Source organism: Microtus oregoni, unplaced genomic scaffold, assembly GCF_018167655.1.
Source record: "Microtus oregoni isolate MIOR12 unplaced genomic scaffold, Mior012 000054F_ref0000373, whole genome shotgun sequence".
Classification (NCBI taxonomy): Eukaryota; Metazoa; Chordata; class Mammalia; order Rodentia; family Cricetidae; genus Microtus; species Microtus oregoni.
Window position 1 is genome coordinate 11,278,242 of NW_024543830.1, and position 20,114 is coordinate 11,298,355.

At 44.0% G+C, this 20,114-nt stretch overlaps 2 protein-coding genes across 2 annotated transcripts; both read left to right on the top strand.

Moving 5' to 3' along the window:
- The first annotated feature begins 196 nt into the window (after window positions 1-196).
- Ap4b1 (adaptor related protein complex 4 subunit beta 1) lies at window positions 197-11,920 on the top strand. The gene is made up of 10 exons (XM_041638057.1): window positions 197-661; window positions 2,420-2,644; window positions 3,257-3,387; window positions 3,708-3,855; window positions 4,693-5,189; window positions 6,940-7,023; window positions 7,585-7,688; window positions 10,159-10,366; window positions 10,574-10,855; window positions 11,246-11,920. Exons 1-10 carry the CDS (start codon window positions 549-551, stop codon window positions 11,671-11,673), a joined length of 2,220 nt encoding a protein of 739 aa, XP_041493991.1. The 5' UTR covers window positions 197-548; the 3' UTR covers window positions 11,674-11,920.
- Window positions 11,921-12,896: 976 nt separating this feature from the next.
- On the top strand, window positions 12,897-14,040 carry LOC121437814 (60S acidic ribosomal protein P1-like). Its single transcript, XM_041637872.1, has 2 exons — window positions 12,897-12,945; window positions 13,556-14,040. The coding sequence occupies exons 1-2, from the start codon at window positions 12,897-12,899 to the stop codon at window positions 13,939-13,941; spliced, it is 435 nt and encodes a 144-aa protein (XP_041493806.1). The 3' UTR covers window positions 13,942-14,040.
- The last annotated feature ends 6,074 nt before the right edge of the window (window positions 14,041-20,114 follow it).

A 20,114-nucleotide genomic window follows, 5' to 3' on the forward strand; every position in this document is an offset into this window, starting at 1 on the left:
GGCGGCGAGGAGACAGACCCAAGTAGCCGATCGCCGATGGTCGGTCGCGGCCCAGGCACGGCGAGCTGCGCGCCTGCGCCGAGAGGTGTGTGCGGGGGGGGGGGGGGGGCGCCCCCAGGTCGGTCCCGCCTGCGCTCGGCGCTCGGCGCGTTGCAGGGCGAGGGGGCGGGATTTCCGCAGGAAGCTGGCTGGGGCATTGAGTGTTGGCCTCGGCGGCTAGGACTGGAGGGCAAGAATGCGATAGATCTGCCATTCGCTGATTTGGTAGCGAATGCCTAACCGGACCTAGAGATAGTTGAGGACACCCGAGGGCAGAGCAAACGGCCTGCGGGGTTCCGGTCGACGCCTGAAGGGCCGTGGCCGGGCTCGGCAGAGGCCCGAGGGGTGACATTTGTGTTCCGCCCTGGGGAAGGCACTGCCAAATGACACCTCGCCTTTAGGGTTTTCCCTGTCCACATTTCCTCTACTCAGGCTCCCACATCGGGACTAGAAGGAGTCCACGGATTCGCCACGGGTCTGTGGAAACGGCCCCGTGACTGTTGGCGAAGATGCCATACCTTGGCTCCGAGGAGGTGGTGAAGGAACTGAAGAAGGCTTTGTGTAACCCTCATATTCAGGCTGATAGGCTGCGCTACCGGAATGTCATCCAGCGAGTTATTAGGTATCACCGACCTTAGAATTCTAATTCCCACCCCCACCTTCCCCACCCTGCCCTACTTTTAATCCTCTTCCGGCACCCACTCTGAGAAAGTAAATGAACCTCCAAACACCGCAGTTGTCTCTTTTGGCCTTGAGACTGCATTTCTGGATTGTCAGTCACTTCAGTCTTCCTATCCCAGCTGAGAGGTTTCCTTCACGTCACAGACATCAGCAGTTATGCTGCTGACCCCTGGTGCCATGACTTAACCTAGTACAGTTCTCCATTTATTATTACTATTATTATTATTATTTAAGATGCAGACCTATTTATCCCTCTGCTTGCTTGGCATTTCCACGTGGATAGTTCTTCAAAGATATGGCCAAATTAATACTAGCATTCTTCTCGTCAGACCTGCTATTCTGCCTGTATTTGTGTTATGAATGTCACCAGGCATCCTACTAAACATAGTCAACTTTGACGACACTAGTGGTTTGAAAAATTCTAAAAATCCCCTCTTTGTTATTGAGACTGTAGTGTTGGCTCAGGCTGTCATAAGCACAGCCTATTGTGGTAATTTATTAATAAGTGGCCTTGTCGCCTCCCTTCATTTGGGACTTTTTGGTTATATACATTTGAACACATAATTAATCTGTAGCTATAACTCAAAAATGTTAGTAGGGCACAAAAGTCCCTTGGGGTGCTTTTTAAAGAAGCGTGACCCGGGAACCGACTCTGATTTCATTAGGATGAGACAGAATCCAGGGACTGTATTTTTAAGAAACGTCTCAGCTGGTCCTATGTAGTAGCGTGGTTCCACTTAGAAACTGCCAGTGGAATGAAGTCCAAACTTGGTATCATGTCACCCAAGGAACAAAGGTTCACTTCCTGTCCACGCCTTATAGTGTGTAATGTTAGCTGTATCCCATTTGCCTAACCAACTGATCGTTTAGCCAGAGCATTCTGTGAGAAGTGTTTTCTGACTTCCGTAGTAGCATGTGGATGCGGATCTTCTTGGTCTGTGTTCTGTGCATCCGTTCAAGTACTCACACTGGAGTTTTTAAATCAGTGATACTCTTGGCTGCCTTCTTAGTTGATCTTGAATTTCTAAACATCTGAGGCTACACCTGCCACCCGCTCTGTTTGGTTTTATCTTGCTTTGAGACAGCCTTGGCTGTTCTGGGAACTCACTATGTAGACCAGGCTGGCCTCGGACTCGCAGAGGTCCACCTGCCTCTGCCTAACACGTGCTCAGATTACAGTTGTGCGTCACCATGCCCAGCTTTCCATTTTTACTTTTATGTGTATGAGTAAGTTTCCTGCATTGTAAGTGTACAGAGTGTATGCCTGGTGCCTGTGTGTGTCACAAGGCTTCAGATCCCCTGGAACTGAAATTATGGATGGTTATAAACTATCACGTGGGTGCTGGGAACTGAACTCAGCTTTTTTGCAAGAGCAACCAAATGCCAGTTAACCATGAAGCTCCCTCTCCAGCCTATACCTTCGAAAGATGTTGTCCCCTTATCATATCTTTGGAATGATAAAGTTGAATGTACCATCTCTGTGTCATTTCCTTGCAGTGGACTAAGGATTCAAGTGTCAAATCCTTAGTTGCAGGCCCATAATAGGAAGTTGTGTGTTGTAATAGACAAAGTAGACACAATTATAGCTCGCTGAGAGATCATAATTTAGTTAGATAACCAGAACATATATAAATAAAATTCCTCTTACAGATTGGGGATTGTGTGTTTTACTTCTTTCTGTTCTTTCTATGTTTTACAGGCACATGACTCAGGGCTTGGACATGTCTGGTGTTTTCATGGAAATGGTGAAGGCCAGTGCCACTGTAGATATTGTTCAGAAAAAGTTGGTTTATCTGTATATGGGCACATACGCACCTTTGAAACCAGACCTGGCACTCTTGGCTATCAATACACTATGCAAAGACTGCTCCGACCCCAACCCAATGGTGCGAGGACTGGCTCTACGGAGCATGTGCAGCCTCAGGTGAGCACTTTTACTCCTGCCTGGCCCTCAGTGGCTGATGGATTAGCAGATTTTTAATGAGGACAGCTCATTACTGTCCCTAATACTCCCTAATACTAAGGAAAGTACTGTTCTTCCTCGAACTCAGATTTTCAGCTATCACTTTGACCTTCTAAACTGTATCTCATGGTTTTATTTAAAAGTGGTTTTCTTGGTAAAGTAGTTCTGAGTTTCAGTTAAAGATGCTTAATAAGGCCAGGTGTTAGCGGCGCATGCCTTTAATCCTAGTACTCGGGAGGCAGAGGCAGACAAATCTCTGTAGCTTGAGGCCAGCCTGGTCTATAAGAGCTAGTTCCAGGATAGGCTTAAAGCTACAGAGAAACCCTGTCTCGAAAAACCAAAAAAAAAAAAAAAAAAAAGATGTTTAATAAGCTATTACTGTAACAGTTTGTGCTGCCTCTGAAGCAGTATTCCAAACAGAAAAATCAAATTATAGCTTTTTAAATTTGATAGAGGCTTTCTCCAATTCCTTGAGATCTGACATATAGACGTTCAAATATGAATTATTAAATCACACTTAAATATGTCAAAGCTGGTATTTCAAGATCTGCCTGACTCTAGAATGCGTTTCAGGATGCCTGGTGTGCAGGAATATATCCAACAGCCTATTCTTAATGGTCTGCGGGATAAGGCTTCCTATGTCAGAAGAGTGGCAGTTCTTGGCTGTGCCAAGATGCATCATCTTCATGGAGACTCTGAAGTGGGTAAGGTCATCTGCCCTGTCAGTATTCACTTGTGCCTCTATGGTGTGTATAATTTCAGAAGAAGAAAAAAATATGGCTTGGTAGAAGACAGTGTGCATGTCTCTCTAAATCAGATGTTTGTTTTTATTCCAGCTCCTCTTTTCAGTCTTTGAAAGAAATTTCTCAATTTGTATGTCCTATCTGATACCCAAAATGATGTTATTTGTCATTGCTTTTGGTTTTGTTTTTTGTTTTAGCAGAAATGTGGCTTTGTCTGCCCAGAGCCACTGTCCCTATGACTCAAGTTTTTCTCTATTTGTAATCTTTGGTTTTTGTTTCAGATGGTGCTCTAGTCAATGAGTTATACAGCCTCCTGCGTGACCAGGATCCAATTGTGGTTGTGAACTGTCTGAGATCTCTAGAGGAAATTTTAAAACAGGAAGGAGGTGTTGTCATTAATAAGCCCATTGCCCACCATCTCTTAAATAGGTTTGGATGCTCTTTTTATTATGAAATATGAATCATGGTATGATCTTGTTGATGAATTAAATTGTCTTATTATCGTGTATGATGGGGGTGGTGATGTGGGTTTGGGTATACATGTGCTCCAGCAGAAGTATGAAGGTCAGACAACTCAGAGGCGTTGATTCTCTTCTTCCACTTCTATGTGGGTTCCAATAGAACTCAAATCATTAGGCTTACATAGCAAATGCTTTTACCCACTGAGCCATTTGCCAGCCCAGAAGTAACTTCAAGTTTACTGCAATTATTAATTTTCTCATATTTCACTGGGAGAATTTCTGATGTATTTGTCTTGATATGTAAAGACTGTAGAAACAAGCTATGGAGATAAATTCCTTCTGTAGTACCTATTATGTCCCTGAAACTAAGCCATTTATCTTAAAATTAGAAAATCTGGGCTCTTGTAGAGATGGCTAAGTAGCTAAGAGCACTGACTGCTCTTCCAGAGGACCCAGGTTCAATTCCCACCATCCACATTTTTACTCACAACTGCCTGTGACTCCAGTTTCAGGGGATCCAGCACCCTCTTCTGACCTCCTAGAGGGTCGCATGCAGTGCACTTAAATGTAGACAAAATACTCATACACAAAAACAAATAGACCTAGGAAAAGTATAGCAAATGTGCCTGTGTTGTGGACTGTAAAGATTATGTTTTAGAATGTAAAAAGAATTTGATCATGGCATATCTGTTTTAAGAACTCTCTCCCCCTTTTGTTGCGATGAACCTCTGCTTGGTTTATGGCAGTCATATGTAGAATGTTCCATTTGTTATTAAAATCGTGCTTTTGTTTTCATTTTGGACAGAATGCCAAAACTGGATCAATGGGGCCAGGCTGAAGTATTGAACTTTCTGCTCCGCTACCAACCCCGCAGCGAGGAGGAACTGTTTGATATTCTCAATTTGTTGGACAGCTATCTCAAGAGCAGCAGCACAGGTGTGGTGATGGGAGCCACCAAACTCTTTCTGACCTTGGCAAAAAACTTCCCCCATGTACAAACTGATGTGCTTGTACGAGTCAAGGGACCCCTGCTAGCTGCCTGTTCTTCAGAGAGTCGTGAGCTCTGCTTCGCTGCTCTCTGTCATGTCCGCCAAGTCTTGCATAGTTTACCAGGTCACTTTAGCGGTCACTACAAAAAGTTCTTCTGCTCCTACTCGGAGCCCCACTACATCAAGCTTCAGAAGGTGGAGGTGCTGTGTGAGCTGGTGAATGACGAGAACGTGCAGCAGGTGCTAGAAGAGCTCCGAGGATACTGCACTGATGTGTCTGCTGACTTTGCACAGGCTGCCATCTTTGCCATAGGTAAAGTACCTGTGCTTTACTTTCTTGAGACCCATGTCATCCAGCTAAAGACTGTAGTTAGGAACAGTAGTAAATGAATCTTGTTTCAGAGACAAAGTATCATGCATTTTGGGTCATATTTTGGGTCAGTGATTACATGCAAGGGAAAAGAGTTGTTTTGTTTTAAATAAAGGCAGATGTTTCTCAAGGCAAACAATATATGTAAGTCAAACAGCAATACTTAAAATTTATACTGTCTTTATGTTATCGTCTATCCAAAATGTTTTTATATATATCATTTTATGGTCTTGTAAGGCAGTCAAGAATAGTGGGTATTTTTTTTTTTTTTTTTTTTTTTTTTAAATATTTATTTATTTATTATGTATACAATGTTCTGTCTGTGTGTATGCCTGCAGGCCAGAAGAGGGGACCAGACCCCATTACAGATGGTTGTGAGCCACCATGTGGTTGCTGGGAATTGAACTCAGGACCTTTGGAAGAGCAGGCAATGCGCTTAACCTCTGAGCCATCTCTCCAGCCCAATAGTGGGTATTTTAAAGACAAAGACTTAGGTACACAAAGGTTACTAAGTGGCCAAAAGATCTTTTATTTTTCAAACTGAATGGAACCCAACTCTTTTGACTAAAAGTCCTCTGCTGTAATGGGCTGTATTACAGTATATAGTGCTAAGTGTAGACCATAGAGTAATCCCTTAGTTTCAGAGATGTTCTGACTGCTTGAAAGGCTAAAAGAATGAAAACAGCTGACAAGCTAACATTGAGAGGGCTAAAACTAGGTGAGGATGAGGAATGCTATATTTGAAATAAAGTTTCTGAGGCAAAAAAAGACACTAAGGTTCTTAAACTAAAAGATTGCTCTCATGGATCTCCAGCAGTAATATTCCCATTCAGTGTGTTGCATCCAGAAGAGTGCCTCAGTCAAATGTGGTATGTGCCTGTGATTCCAGCATCAAGACCGAAGCAGGGGAATCACAAGTTCAAGACCACCCTACGAACTACAGCAAGACCCTGTGTCAAACAAACAGACCAGAAACTGCTTCCCATCCTTCGTCATTGTGCTTTCAGCCTTGTGCTTGGGAACTTTTGTCTTTTCCATATGGTTTCTTTTGCTCAGTTGAAAACAACTGAATTTATTTTAACCATAGTTCCCAGCACAGCAGACTTAGTCTTACTTCATTGTGATTAGTGATTTTATTTCCTTTTAAAGATGTCTTTGGTTATTATATTAGTTATTTTTCTTGTTCCTGTGACCCGAATACCTGATATGAAGCTAGTTGAGGAGAGAAGAATTTATGTTGGCTTATAGTCTGAGGGGATACAGTCCAACATGACAGGAGTGTGAGGCAGCTGGTCTTACTGCATTTTCATACAGGAAGTAGAGAAGAAAAAGTTTACTTCTTCCTCTTAACTCATTCTGAGATCCCAACCCACATGATGGTGCCTTCCACATTCAGGATGGGTCCCCTCTTTTCAGATAAACCTTTGTGGAAACACTCTTAGAGACATACCTATAGGTGTGGTGTTTCCATGATGGATATAAATCTAGTCAAGTTGACAGAGATTAACCATCTTAGACAGCTTTGTCTTTTTTCCTTGTTTTTCATTTTTAAAACAGAGTCTTGCTGTGTAGTCCAGACTAGCATCTAATTTGTGGTCCTCCTGCTGCAGCCTCTGAACTTGTGTTCACCTCTGACTAATGGGAAATGGCTGTAGAATAATGTGCTAGCATTTCACCTTTCCGTCCTCTGTAGGTAGCATTGCCAAGACTTACACAGACCAGTGCGTACAGATTCTAACAGAGTTGTTGGGGCTCCGACAAGAGCACATCACTACAGGTAATGCCTGACTTCCTAGGATCGTTTTCTTTCCTTTTTTTTTTTTTTAAACCAAGTAGCTAGCTAACAGTAGTTGTTTAAAAAAATCTTTTCTTATTAACTGAATTTCAAGTATATCGACTTAGCCATGTCCTTGTGTCCATTATCTGTTGCCATCAGAGAAGATTAGCAGGGTAGCCTCTTCTGGCTGCTGGAGCGACAAGGCTGCTCTGTGCATAATGAAGGCACTAGGAAGCTCTCTTAGCTGTACCCTCTTTTCTCTTCGTCCAACTTCCAATGCTGGGCTGGAGTGAGGCAAGGGAGGCCTTATTCTCAGACTTTTATAAGTGCCAGTCACATGTGTCTTCTTAAATTGTGCAATTTAAGCACCTCATCTTCATGTCAAATTTATCTTTGCGTAAAATTCATGTGTCTTTTCTGTTTCTCAATTAATTAATAACTACCCCTCCAAACCCTGTTTTCCCGAAGTTCAGTGAGAAATCTAATCCAAACGCACGCATCTTCTCAGGATTCTTTCCTGCATGGACGCTAACCTGTGCTCTTGTGTCCCCTCTGCTGTAGTGGTGGTGCAGACTTTCCGAGACCTGGTGTGGTTGTGCCCTCAGTGTACTGAAGCTGTGTGTCAGGCCCTGCCCGGCTGTGAGGAGAACATTCAAGACACTGAGGTAGAATGTAATTCTCTTTTCACTTGTAATCACAGAAGGGGTTATAGGACCTGTCTTCTGAAATGGTGTAGTGGTGTAGTATTTGTATTTTGATAAATAAATCTTGCCTGAAGAGCAGAGGCAAAGCTAAAGCCACTAGAAGTCAGGCCATAGTGACACACAACTTTAATCCCAGGATTTGGGAGACAGAGTCAAAGGGATCTCTGAATTCAAGGCTGCCCTGGGCCACAAGATCAGTGCAGAAACAAACCCAGGTGGTGGTGGCTTTAGTCCCTTTAATCTCAGCACTAGAGGAAATGTAAAATGGGACACAGAGAGGCTTAATCTGTTTAGTTTTCAATCCCCCAGCCTTGCCAGAAGTAGCACTTCTCTAGTGGCTGGCTGACTTTCTTTTCTGGTTTTCAGGTTGAACCCCAGTTTTTGTCTCTGGGTTTTTATTATTCATGCTACAAAATGGAGTCTGTATCTGTTCGGTCTTGTGATTCTGGGTATCAGATTCACGCTAGGTATACACTTCTACCACTGAGAAAGTCTCTAGCCCTGAAATGGAAGCCAATTACTCTTTTTACCATTCTATGTCCAAGTAGGACCTCAAGCTTGCTTATATCTCAGGTTATTTTGGGGACATAAGTAACACAAAAGTTATAAAAAGGAAGCTTATCTGTAGTGTTAATTACAAATTCTTTGATACCATTGTCCTCTTGAATAATTATGAGCCAGAGATTTAGACTATGGAATTTTTTGTTGTTGGTAGTTTTTTTGTTTGTTAACACTTACATAGGCCTGGCTGGTATGGTCCTTGGTGTGTACACTAGACTTGCCTGCCTCCTGAGTGCTGGCATTAAAGATGTGCTCCACCATGTCTGGCCTGTGTGGTACTTTTTGTTTGAGATTTTTACAGAAATTTATTTCCTTCCTCCCCACAAAGTTTGCTGAGTTAAATATCTAGGGGTGGGGAGATCTAGACAGACAGGCTTTTAAGAAACATGACAGATGATTCTGGTGTATCTTCTAAGTTAGTAACTACTTTCATAACAAGATTGCAAGAAATTCTTTGAGTAGTTTTTTTTGAAACATGAAACCTCAGTACACACCTTTGGTTCCAGCACTTGGGAACAGAGGCTAGTGGATCTCTGAGTTTGTGACCAGTCTGGTCTGTAGACTGAATCCACAACAGCCAGAGCTACATAGTCAAAAACAAACAAATAAACAAAAACAACAACAAAAGAAACATTAAATGTAGCATGAATTCTAATTGTTCTTAATAATAAAAACCTGGAGTCAGGTATTGGCTTAAAGCTGAAGGATCAGAGAAGGAGAATGGCAGCCACTAGAGTTCTTACCTCTACCAATGCTCAGACCAAAGAGTGATCCTGTCTGTACAAATTATCAGACTGCTGCTGTCTCTATGAAACCTTAGACTGCATCCTCAGACTGCACCCATCTCTATGAATGCTCAGACTTAATCTTCAGAATGTATTTGAGCTCCTGTCGCCTCCTGCCTTATAATCTTCTCTCTGCCCAACCATATCACTCCTGTCTCCACCTCCCTAGTGCTGGGATTAAAGGTGTATGATCCCAACTACTGAGATCACCTTTGTGTGAGTTCTGTTTCTCTTTTAGACAGATTCAATCTCATGTAGCCCAGAGTTGCCTTGACTCACAGAGATCCATCCCCCTCTGTCTCCCAAGTGCTGGGATTAAAGGTGTGCACCACTACTGCCTGTCCTGTGTGGCTGACTAGTGGTTTAGCTCTACACTCTGACCTTCAGACAAACTTTATTTGTTAGATTACAAAGTATCCCTACAATTAAACCTTAAATTGGACAAAAGGCCCCAAACCAAGAAAGCTTTAATTGCTTAGTCAGCATAGCCTTACGAAAGGTTATTTTGTTGTTGTTGTTCTCTTTATCTCTAGTGTCTCACATAGAGCCCAATTTGTCATCAAACTCACTGTGTATCTAACTTTGACCTTGGACTCTCATCCTCCTGCCTCCATCAGCTAAGTGAGGAGTTATAGGTGTGATCCTCACAACTGACAGGGTTTCTCTGTGTAGCCCTGGCTATCCTGGAACTGGCTCTGTAGACCAGGCTAGCCTCAAACTCAGATCTACCTGCCTCTGCCTCCTAAGTGCTCGGATTAAAGGCATGGGCCATCCCTGCCTGGCTTTTTTTTTTTTAACCTCACACCCAGTTTTTTTGATGCTGGGCATCAAACTCGGAGTCTTGTGCCTGCTCTGTCGGCATTTTGTCAACTGCACTGCATCCCTAACCCCAGTCCCATTGCATTAGAATTTCATTCTTGTTTATTTTCGAGAAGTAGTGGAGCAGGATGTACAGTACACATTGATACCAATGAAACAGTATAGTTTATCTCTTGGCACTAGGGGAAAAGCTAAACCCATGGCTGTCTTCTGTTTCCTTGTTTGGGCAGCCACATTTTAAACATCTATTATTTTCTCATTCCTAGGGGAAACAGGCACTTATTTGGTTACTTGGGGTCCATGGGGAAAAAATCCCCAATGCTCCTTATGTGTTGGAGGAGTTTGTAGAAAATGTGAAGTCGGAGACATTTCCTGCCGTTAAGATGGAGCTACTGACTGCACTAATGCGCCTTTTCCTCTTGCGCCCTGCGGAGTGCCAGGACATGCTGGGACGGCTGTTACATTACTGCATAGGTAGGTTTTCCAGAGCAGAGCACCTGCTGAGACTCAGCTACAAGTCCTCGCAGCCTGCTCTGCTGGGAAATCATGTCTGGAGCTTGGAAAGGAGGTGATACTTTCTAAAGTTTCTTGCTTTTCTCCTCTTATGGTTGGCACAAAGGTTGGAGGGAGTAGGGTGTCTGTTTGTTAACTCAATTTGTTAACTCCATTGTTTTCTCTCAGAGGAAGAAAAGGATATGGCTGTACGAGACCGAGGTCTCTTCTATTATCGCCTCCTGTTAGTTGGCATTGATAAAGTTAAGCAGATCCTGTGTAGTCCTAAGTCTGACCCTTCTCTGGGACTTTTGGAGGATCAGCCAGAACGACCTGTGAATAGCTGGGCTTCAGATTTCAACACACTGGTGCCAGTGTATGGCAAAGCCCACTGGGCAACTATCTCTAAATGCCAGAAGGGAGAGCCTCATCGCCTTGAGCTGCCTCCCAATGCATCTTTGGCCACACCAGGTAAAAATAGTGTTTACCTTCTATCTTGTCATGGTAAAACTTTCCACCACCCCTTGTGGGAACTGGTGGAAAGTAAAATACTGTAGCTAAATTTCAGATGCTTGCCTGAATTTGAATTCTTTGTGGGCATGAGGAGAGTCCGTCATTGGCTATTTAACCATTTATCTGAAGACTGCAGTCACCGTATATGTGTTGTGTTTTGTTTTTGATGTTTATGAGCTACAATGGCCTTGAGCTGGGTGTGTACCCAAGGCTTCCCTTTCACCCCCACCCCAGGCACAAGGAGTACAAGTGGGTCCCACCGTGCTTGGCAACACATTGGGTATTTTGGAATGTAAGGTAAAATTGTTGCTGAGAGTATCTCTTATAAAATTCTTCTAATTGTTTTAGGTCACTTGATTTCTGAAGAGAACAAAGAAGGAATACAAGAATCTCCTGATCCTGAAGCTCTCGTGCTGGTCCCCAATCTCCAGCTTACTGCTGAGTATTTTGAGAAAACATGGCTTAGCCTCAAAGTTGCTCATCAACAGGTGTTTCCTTGGCAGGGAGAAGTCCAGCCCGACACTCTCCAAATGGCTCTAAGAGTAGTGAACATTCAGACCATCGCCATGAGCAGGGCTGGAGCAAAGCCCTGGAAAGCCTACCTCAGCGCTCAGGATGACACCGGCTGTCTCTTCTTAACTGAACTGCTGCTGAAGCCTGAGAACTCAGAAATGCAGACCTCTGTGAAGCAGAGCGTGGCAAGGACTAAAACACTGCATGGGTTCGTGTCTGTGTTAGAAACTGTGATTGGAACCGTCGGAGACATAAAATCTTAACACTGTCTCGCTGCCTGCCTTGGGGTGAGATGAACACTTTCAGAGTTCCTTCACTTTCTTACAGAGCTGCTGTGAGTCCACGTATCAGATGCAGAAGAGAGTGGGCAGTCTGGGAATCCCGGCTCTAATTTTTACCCTAAGTCTCTTCCCTGTTCCCTTCCAGCCTGTCAGGGATTGATCCCATTTTTAAAGGAGAGTGTTTTTGTTTTTTTTTTTCGTTTTTTTTTTTTTTTTTTTTTTTTTTTGGTTTTTTCGAGGCAGGGTTTCTCTGTGGTTTTTTTTTTTGGAGCCTGTCCTGGAACTAGCTCTTGTAGACCAGGCTGGTCTCGAACTCAGAGATCCGCCTGCCTCTGCCTCCCAAGTGCTGGGATTAAAGGCGTGCGCCACCACCGCCCGGCTTTTTAAAGGAGAGTGTTACACAGTAGTCTTGGTAAGGGTAAGGATAGGATGGGGTTGTTTCTCTGATCATTTTAGGGATTATAATTATTAAATATACCTGGTGCCTGTGGAAATTGGTAGCTGTCACCATTTTTGAGGGTCTTTTTTTTTTCCTTCAGTAAACTGTTCTTGTATTACTAGGCTGCTTTTTAGGTTAGGATCCAAAAGTCCTTAATGTGGTCTAAAGTACCTTTCCAGTGTCATGGCTCCCCACTCCAGAAACAGCCTCTCTTCTGACACAGTGGTTTACCAAAGAAGAAAACAAAAAACTGGTTTATTGTAATCTCTGAGTGCTCTTTCATCCCAGGCCTTAACATCTGTTTCTCGCCTAGAGCAGTTCCTTGCTCTCACGTCTCAACACGCAGTGTGTCTTTCTTAGTTGTGGGTCTTTCAGGGTGTTTTGTGTGACTCTCTGCCTTAGTTAGGGCTCTGTACTCAAGCTGTCACAGCTGCCACTCAGGAACGGAGAGGAAGCTCAGGTGGTAGAGTGCTCGATTAGCATGCACAGACCCCAAGTTTGAGCTGTAGCACCACATAAAGTGGAGTATGGTGGTGCGTGCCTGGAATCCCAGTGCTCAGGAGCTGGAAGCAGGAGGATTAGAAGTTCAAGGTCAGTGTCAGCTACAGTAGGGTGCTTTGAGGCCAGTTTGGGATACAGGAGACACTGTCAGCAAAAAAAAGAGGAGTCCTGGTGAGATGGCTCAGCAGGTGAGGTGCTTGCTACCAAGCTTGCAAACCTGAGTTGATACCCTTGGCCCACATTGTTGAAGGAGAGAACCAACCTAATGCATGTTTATTCTCTGACATCCATCCACACATATGCTGTGGGACAAAGTATGCTCCACTACATTCAGTAAATAATTTTTTAATTTTAATTTATTTTAATCTTTTCTCATTTTACACACCAAATCCATTTCCCACTCAACAAATAAATTTAAAAAAAATTTTAATTGTCTGGCATGGTGACTTAGTGTGTAAACTACCTATCTCCAAGCTTGAGGATCTGAGATCAATCCCCAGGACCCAATGATAGAAGGAGAGAACTGGCTCCCAAAGATTGTTGTCTGACCTTCATTCATACATTGTGCCATGTGTGTATTTGCCCCCCCCAATAAATAACTTAAAAATGTTTTTATGTTGCAGCTTTATTGCCATTGTTTTCTTATTGTTTATGCTCAGTTTTTATTTTATTTATGCTTGACTGTATTTTATACAGTGATATCACTAATGCTGTAGATGCAACAGGATAACAGCAATCTGTGTTAAGACTCAGCTGTCCAGAAAGGGAGAATGAAATCCCAGTTAATCCCAGTGTGTTGGAGTGGGGAAATAGATGTTTACAGAGGATAGAGCTGAGACATTAGCCTCAGATTTGGCTTTATGAACGATTTGGGCTTTTTCTTCACCTGCTGCCGTGGTGCTCGATCCCTCCAAGGAACCTGAGGCCACACTGGGGTGAGGCCCTCACTTCTTCCAGCGACTAGCACTGTGCTAGCCGTCCACACCACGGCCTTCGCCTCTGAGCTTGCCTGTATCTATTCTGCCCTCATCCTCCACCATGGCAAGGTGGTGGTCATGGAGGATAAGATCAACGCCCTCATTAGTGAAGCTGGCATCAATGCTGAAACTTTCTGGGCTGGCTTGTTTGCAAAGGGCCTCACCAATGTCAGCACTGGGAGTCTCAAACGCAAGGTAGGGGCTGAAGCCGCACCAGCAGGCGGTCCTGCCTTCTCCACCACTGCTGCCCCTGCTGCGGAGAAGAAAGTGGAAGAAAAGAAGGAAGACTCCGAGGCTTCTGGTGACGACATGGGCTTTGGTGTTGTTCACTAAATATTTTGTTAACATGCCCAATAAAAAGATGAACCTGTAAAAAAAAAATGATTTGGCAGTCAGAATGAAGAGAAGCATTTCTTTGTTATTGTGTGTGAGTGCGTGTGTGCACATGTGCCATGGTACATGTGTGGAGATCAGAGGACAATTTACCCTGTGGATTCTGGGTATCTTCAAATTTGGTGCACTCCTGTTTGACCACTCAGCCATCTCTCTAGCCCTATCACCAGATTTTAATTTGTAAGAGAAATGTGCATGTATTTCTTAGGGTGACATGAAGTGATAGGTGCAGGATCCTCATAGGAAGTTGGTAAAGAGTTTCGTATGACATTTTCCTTATGGAAGCAGAGAGCATAACAAGCTGAGTTCAAGGCACACCTTTGTGGGCTTATGGTAGCATTTCACCAACTAGCTTAGCTCAAGAATGTCTGTCTAGATATGTAAATTGCATGGTCGGCTTTGTTTTTGTGTTTTTGAGACAGGGTCTTAATGCAAAGCCCTGGCTGGCCTGGAACTTGTTATGTAGACTATTGTGGCCACAAATTCATCAGAGATCCTCTTGCCTCTGCCTCCTAAGTGCTGGAATTAAAGACTCATGCCATCATGCCTGGTTAAATTATCTTAACAGATAATTTTTCACTCATGATTTCTCTCAACGAGGTTCTTCATAGAGTGAATGGTAGGTAGTATTGACTTATTTAATAGGGAAGAGCCTATGTTTTGGGAACTGCTTATCAAGGAGTCTTCCCAACTGAATAATTCTAAGGGCAGTGAGGGTCTTATTACCCTTATGTCTACAATACATTCCCCATAATATTTCTTAGTGAATATTTGTTGAATAGCTGTAAGGAATTAATGGTATTCTTAAAATATTTATTTTGTACATATATATATATATATATATATATATATATATATATATATATATATGGGGGGGGTAAGTGCCAGGGTGTGTGTTATAAGTCAATACAACTTAATTTTTCATTCCCCTGTGTGGGCAACAGGAATTGAACTCAGGACATATTTTCCTAGTCAGGATCTAATTTAGTTGTCATAGCTCATTAGCTTCTTTTATACTGTAATAGTTACTAACTCTCTCCATATTGCTTGACATTAACTTTTAGCAGTGGGGCTTGGAATTGAAATTAAATTTAGGGCATGCTAGGCAAGAGCCATATATATCTCCACCCACCTATCCCTTTCTTTAGATAAAGTCTTGTGTCATTCAAACTGGTCATGAACTCATGCAGTCCTCCTGCATCAATCTCCCAAGTTGATTATAGGTTGAGTCATTATGCCTAGCTATCCACAGAGTGTGCAAAAGCTTCAGAAATTTTGGTTCAGAGCTAAAGAGGTGTCTCAGTTTGTAGATTGCTTGCCTAGCCTGCAAGAAGCTCAGGGTACTATCTTTAGCACTACGTAAAGCCAGGCATGGTAGTGCATGCTTGTAATCCCAGACCTCAAGAAGTGGAGGCAGGAACATAAAAAGTTCAAGATAACCCTTGGCTATAAAGTGAGTTAGAGGTCACCCTGTCTCAAAAGAGAAAAGAAGATAAGGTTTCTTTATATAGTCCATATTTAAAACCACACTTCAGGAGAGAACTTGATCACTCAATAGTGGCTAAAGCCCAGGTGGTATAGGTACCCGGTCAGGAGCTGAATTCCAGATCTAATATTTGCTAGCCCTCATTAAAACAATAACAACAACAACAAACAACCACACAAAGGCCTAGGACTTCCACAGCCAGTCGATTGAATGAGCACAATGATGCTGAAGGTAACAGCACCCATGCCATCTTTTGTTGGGTTCAAAATGTGTTACTCAGATAGGACACTCAGAGTCAGTGTTGTGGAGCATCCCTGTAATTCCAGCACGTAGGCCAGCCTGGGGGAGGGGACAGACTTAAAACAATTTTTGAGACAAAAAAAAAAAACGCTCAGTGTTACTACTATCACTTATGATTGAAAAAAAAGTCCTAGTGAAACCGGAAGTGTATATACTACCCTGACCTGAAAAGACAATCAATGTTTTGCATCTTTTTGTTTGAGGTCCTTGTTTGCTGATAAAGTAACTGAGTAGGACTTAGGCACAACGATGTAAAAAAAATACAGGACTGGGGAGATGAAGACCTGTGTCCCAGCTTTATCTTAGTCTAGAAGTTTCTGTGTGATCTCTGAAAATTCCCTTGATGTCTCTGATCCTCTATTTCCTCACATGAAGAATTATGAATACTGGGTATTAAGTAGTATAAGGTTAACTAGACTGGCTTTGGGTCATGTAAAACTGATCTTGGGACTAGAGAGAAGGCTCAGCAGGTGACAGTACTTGCTGCTCTTTCGGAGGGCCTGGGTTTGACTTTCAGTGCCCAAGTGCAAAGACTTAAGATCTACCTGTAACTCCTGCTTCAGGGGATCTAGTGCCCTCTTCTGGCCTCTGTGTGCACTGGACCAGCATGGCATATACTCACACATAGAAATAAAAGAAAAATAACATTTAAAATAATTCAAAACTGGGTCTTAATTGTGACCTTTCCACTTAACGTGAAAGCTCCTCACCTACCTCTTCTAAAGGTACAGACTCCCAGCCAGGCAGGGCGCTACACACCTGCAATCCCTGCACCCAGGGGAAGTTCTAGGCCAGTCTGGATAACTGGGGCCTTATCAGCAATCAACAAAAAGGCACAAATCCTGTCATGTTCCCACTCTCACGACCGCATCTGAATCTAATCTGCCTCCCAAAGACTCTTTTCAAAAGGGCATCGAATTTGTTCCATCTTTGATGTATGCCTTTTGTAGAAATGCGAACACTTATTGCAGAAGGAACCCAAAGATGTGACTACCAGGAGACCCACTGGGGGACATTTGCAAAATGGCTGTCACAGGAAGAAATTGGATTTGACCTGTGGTGACTGGACAGATGAGGGGACAGCCTCAATCTGGGCTGCTGGGTCGAGAGTTAAGCACCGCCCAGCGTTATTAAACGCTACCAAATCATATTAAAGGCTGTTAGAATTTTTCGAGCTGAGCTTTTCTGCATCTTTATTATAAACACCCTTTTAATGTTTCTGGGAATGGCTGGACTGCGGGGAGTTGGCTGTCTGTCAGGCCCTTCCTTCGTGCCGTGCTCAGGGAACTGTTACCTGAGCAGCTCCTCGGCTGGTACCTGGCTGGACTGCACACATGGCAGCCTGGTTGTTTTGGGGACTTTATTGACACTCAGTGGCCAAGGTCCATTTCCACCAGAGCTGAACACGTGCTCCAGTTGTGACTGTTCTGGACAACACCGGCTAAGAAAATAGCGCTCTATGCAATAGAGCAACCCCGGGCATGCCAGGCATGGTTGTGCAATCCTAGGACACAAGAGATGCGCAGGAGGGTCAAGAACTCAAGGTTAGCCTCTACTGTGATTTTAAGGTCATCTTGGGCTACATCAGCTCTATCTATAAAAAAGATCAACCAATAATAAGTGTTGGTGAACTTGACACTATGCTGGTTACTCTTCAGCTGTCTCGTTCAGATCAGAGGGAAGATCTCCATCGCAACCCCCACCTCCACTCTGGCCTAGCAAAAAGACACGGGTTGTTGTAGACGGTAACCCTTCATTTGCATGAAGAGCTGCACCACGACTGGTGCAGGCATCCCTGCCACACACACACACCACCTGGTAATGGAATCAAACTTTCCAGCTCGCCATTCAAATCAGCTGGGAGTCGCCCTTCTCTGCTGCTCCCTGGAGCTAGAAAAGCATTAAGGCTCAATAAATGGAGTGTGATGGTTGGAAAGAAAATTTACCCCCACTACCCCTAGGGAATGACACTCTTAGGAGCTGTGGCCTTGTTGAAAGAAGTGTGTCACTGTGGGGGTGGGCTTTGAGGTCTCCTATGCTCAGTGTCACGGTTTCCTTCTTGTTGCCCGCAGATGTAGAACTCTCAGCTCCTCCAGCACCACATCTGCCTGCGTGCCAGCCGACATGATGATAATGGACTAACCTCTGAACTCTAAGCCAGCCCCAACTGCATAAGAGTTGCTGTGATCATGGTGTCTCTTCACAGCAAGAGAAACCCTAAGTCAAATGGTCTCTCCCAAATGGTCTTTTCTTTCTTTCTTTCTTTCTTTCTTTCTTTCTTTCTTTCTTCTATCTATTATCTATCTATCTACTATCTAGCATCTATCTATTTTTTTTTTTTTTTGGTTTTTCGAGACAGGGTTTCTCTGTGGCTTTGGAGCCTGTCCTGGAACTAGCTCTGTAGACCAGGCTGGTCTCGAACTCACAGAGATCCGCCTGCCTCTGCCTCCCGAGTGCTGGGATTAAAGGCGTGCGCCACCATCGCCCAGCCTCTTTTTTTCTTTTTTTCTTTCTTTTTTTTTTTTTTTTTTTTTTTTTTTTTGATTTTCGAGACAGGGTTTCTCCGTAGCTTTTGGTTCCTGTCCTGGAACTAGCTCTTGTAGACCAGGCTGGCCTCGAACCCACAGAAATCTGCCTGCCTCTGCCTCCCGAGTGCTGGGATTAAAGGCGTGCGCCACCACCGCCCGGCTCTATCTATCTACTATCTATCTATATCTCATTTTTAGGTCAGGCTCTCACTATTTAGCCCTGCCTAACCTGGAAAATAGGTCGACCAGGCTGGCCTTGAACTCACAGAGGCTCCCTAGCTTTTGCCTCCTGAGTGCTGAAACTGAACTTTGCTGATCTTTGATTTCTGTCACACACGGGCTGAGCTGCTGAGATGAAGAGAGACAGCAGAGCAGCGGTGAGAGAGCATCCAGAGTTCCCCGGAGCAGAACACAGACAGCGAGCCGGTACAGGACCTGGAAATAGAGAAAACGTTCTCCAAGGCCCTGGGGACTAGAAGAGCTCCAGGAAGCTGCTAAGCCTTAGGAGTTGAGGGTCCTTGCCCCTATGGCAGGAGAGATAGAAGATGTAGAGGCATACAGCTGAGGTTTGGGAACTCCAACACTAGGTGATAGTTGCTGTTGCTGCTGCTGCTGCTGCGAGTCTGAGATTACATTGGCTACTACTGAGAGCTGCCACAGCCCAGAAAGAGATAAGCCTCTGGCCTGAGCACCTACAGTCATAGTCTCCGGACCCAAGAGCCTGGCATCATAGCCCTTAAGTTCTCAGGACTTAAAGCTATAAGGTTCTGAGTCTGTCAGAACAGCCACAAGCCTTCGGCACTCAAGGGTCCCGGTCTACCAACATTAGACTAGCTACCTCTCTCTGAGGGTTTCCACGTGAGAGGAGCAAAGGCACCCTGTCAGCTGACTAATAGCACAAGATGCCTCTTGATTAAAGAATATCATGACTGCCAAGATGGCCTGGAATGTAAGGTGCTTGCCCCAACCCTAAGGACCTGAAATCAAGTTCTGGGATCCACAGGTAGGAGACAACCTGCTTTCTCAGGTTGTCCTTGGCCCTCCACACCTCCCGTAAGGTGCATGAGCACACACATGAAATACATATTAACAATTTTAAGTAAAATCATAGCAATATGAAGCAACATCACCCATTTTACACAGTCATGTAAGAACTCAAAGATAGGGGCTGGAGAGATGGCTCAGCGGTTAAGAGCATTGCCTGCTATTCCAAAGGTCCTGAGTTCAATTACCAGCAACCACATGGTGGCTCACAACCATCTGTAATGAGGTTGGGTGCCCTCTTCTAGCCTGAAGGCATATATTGTATACTAAATAAATAAATATTGCTGGGCGGTGGTGGCACATGCCTTTAATCCCAGCACTCGGGAGGCAGAGGCAGGCAGATCTCTGTGAGTTTGAGGCCAGCCTGGTCTAGAAGAGCTAGTTTCAGGACAGGAACCAAAAGCTATGGAGAAACCCTGTCTCGAAAATCAAAAAAAAAAAAAAAAAAAAGAACTCAAAGATACCAATAAACATGGAAGAGGCAGATAAGGGAGAGAGAGATAGGGCTACAAAAAATTCACGAGACAGGCATGGTGGTCCACACCCGTGGTCCCAGCATTGGCAGGCTGAGGGGAGAGGACTGCCCCAAATTTGAGGCTGCACTGAGCTACATAGTGACTTAGAGGCCAGAGACAGTGAGCTGACATAATTCAGTCTTCATACCAGTCTCAAGATGAGCTCGCTCTGCCTGCCACCCTGGACAAATAACGGTGACCTTGAGTCTTGGGAGAGTTGTGGTTTCTGGCTGAGGTTTT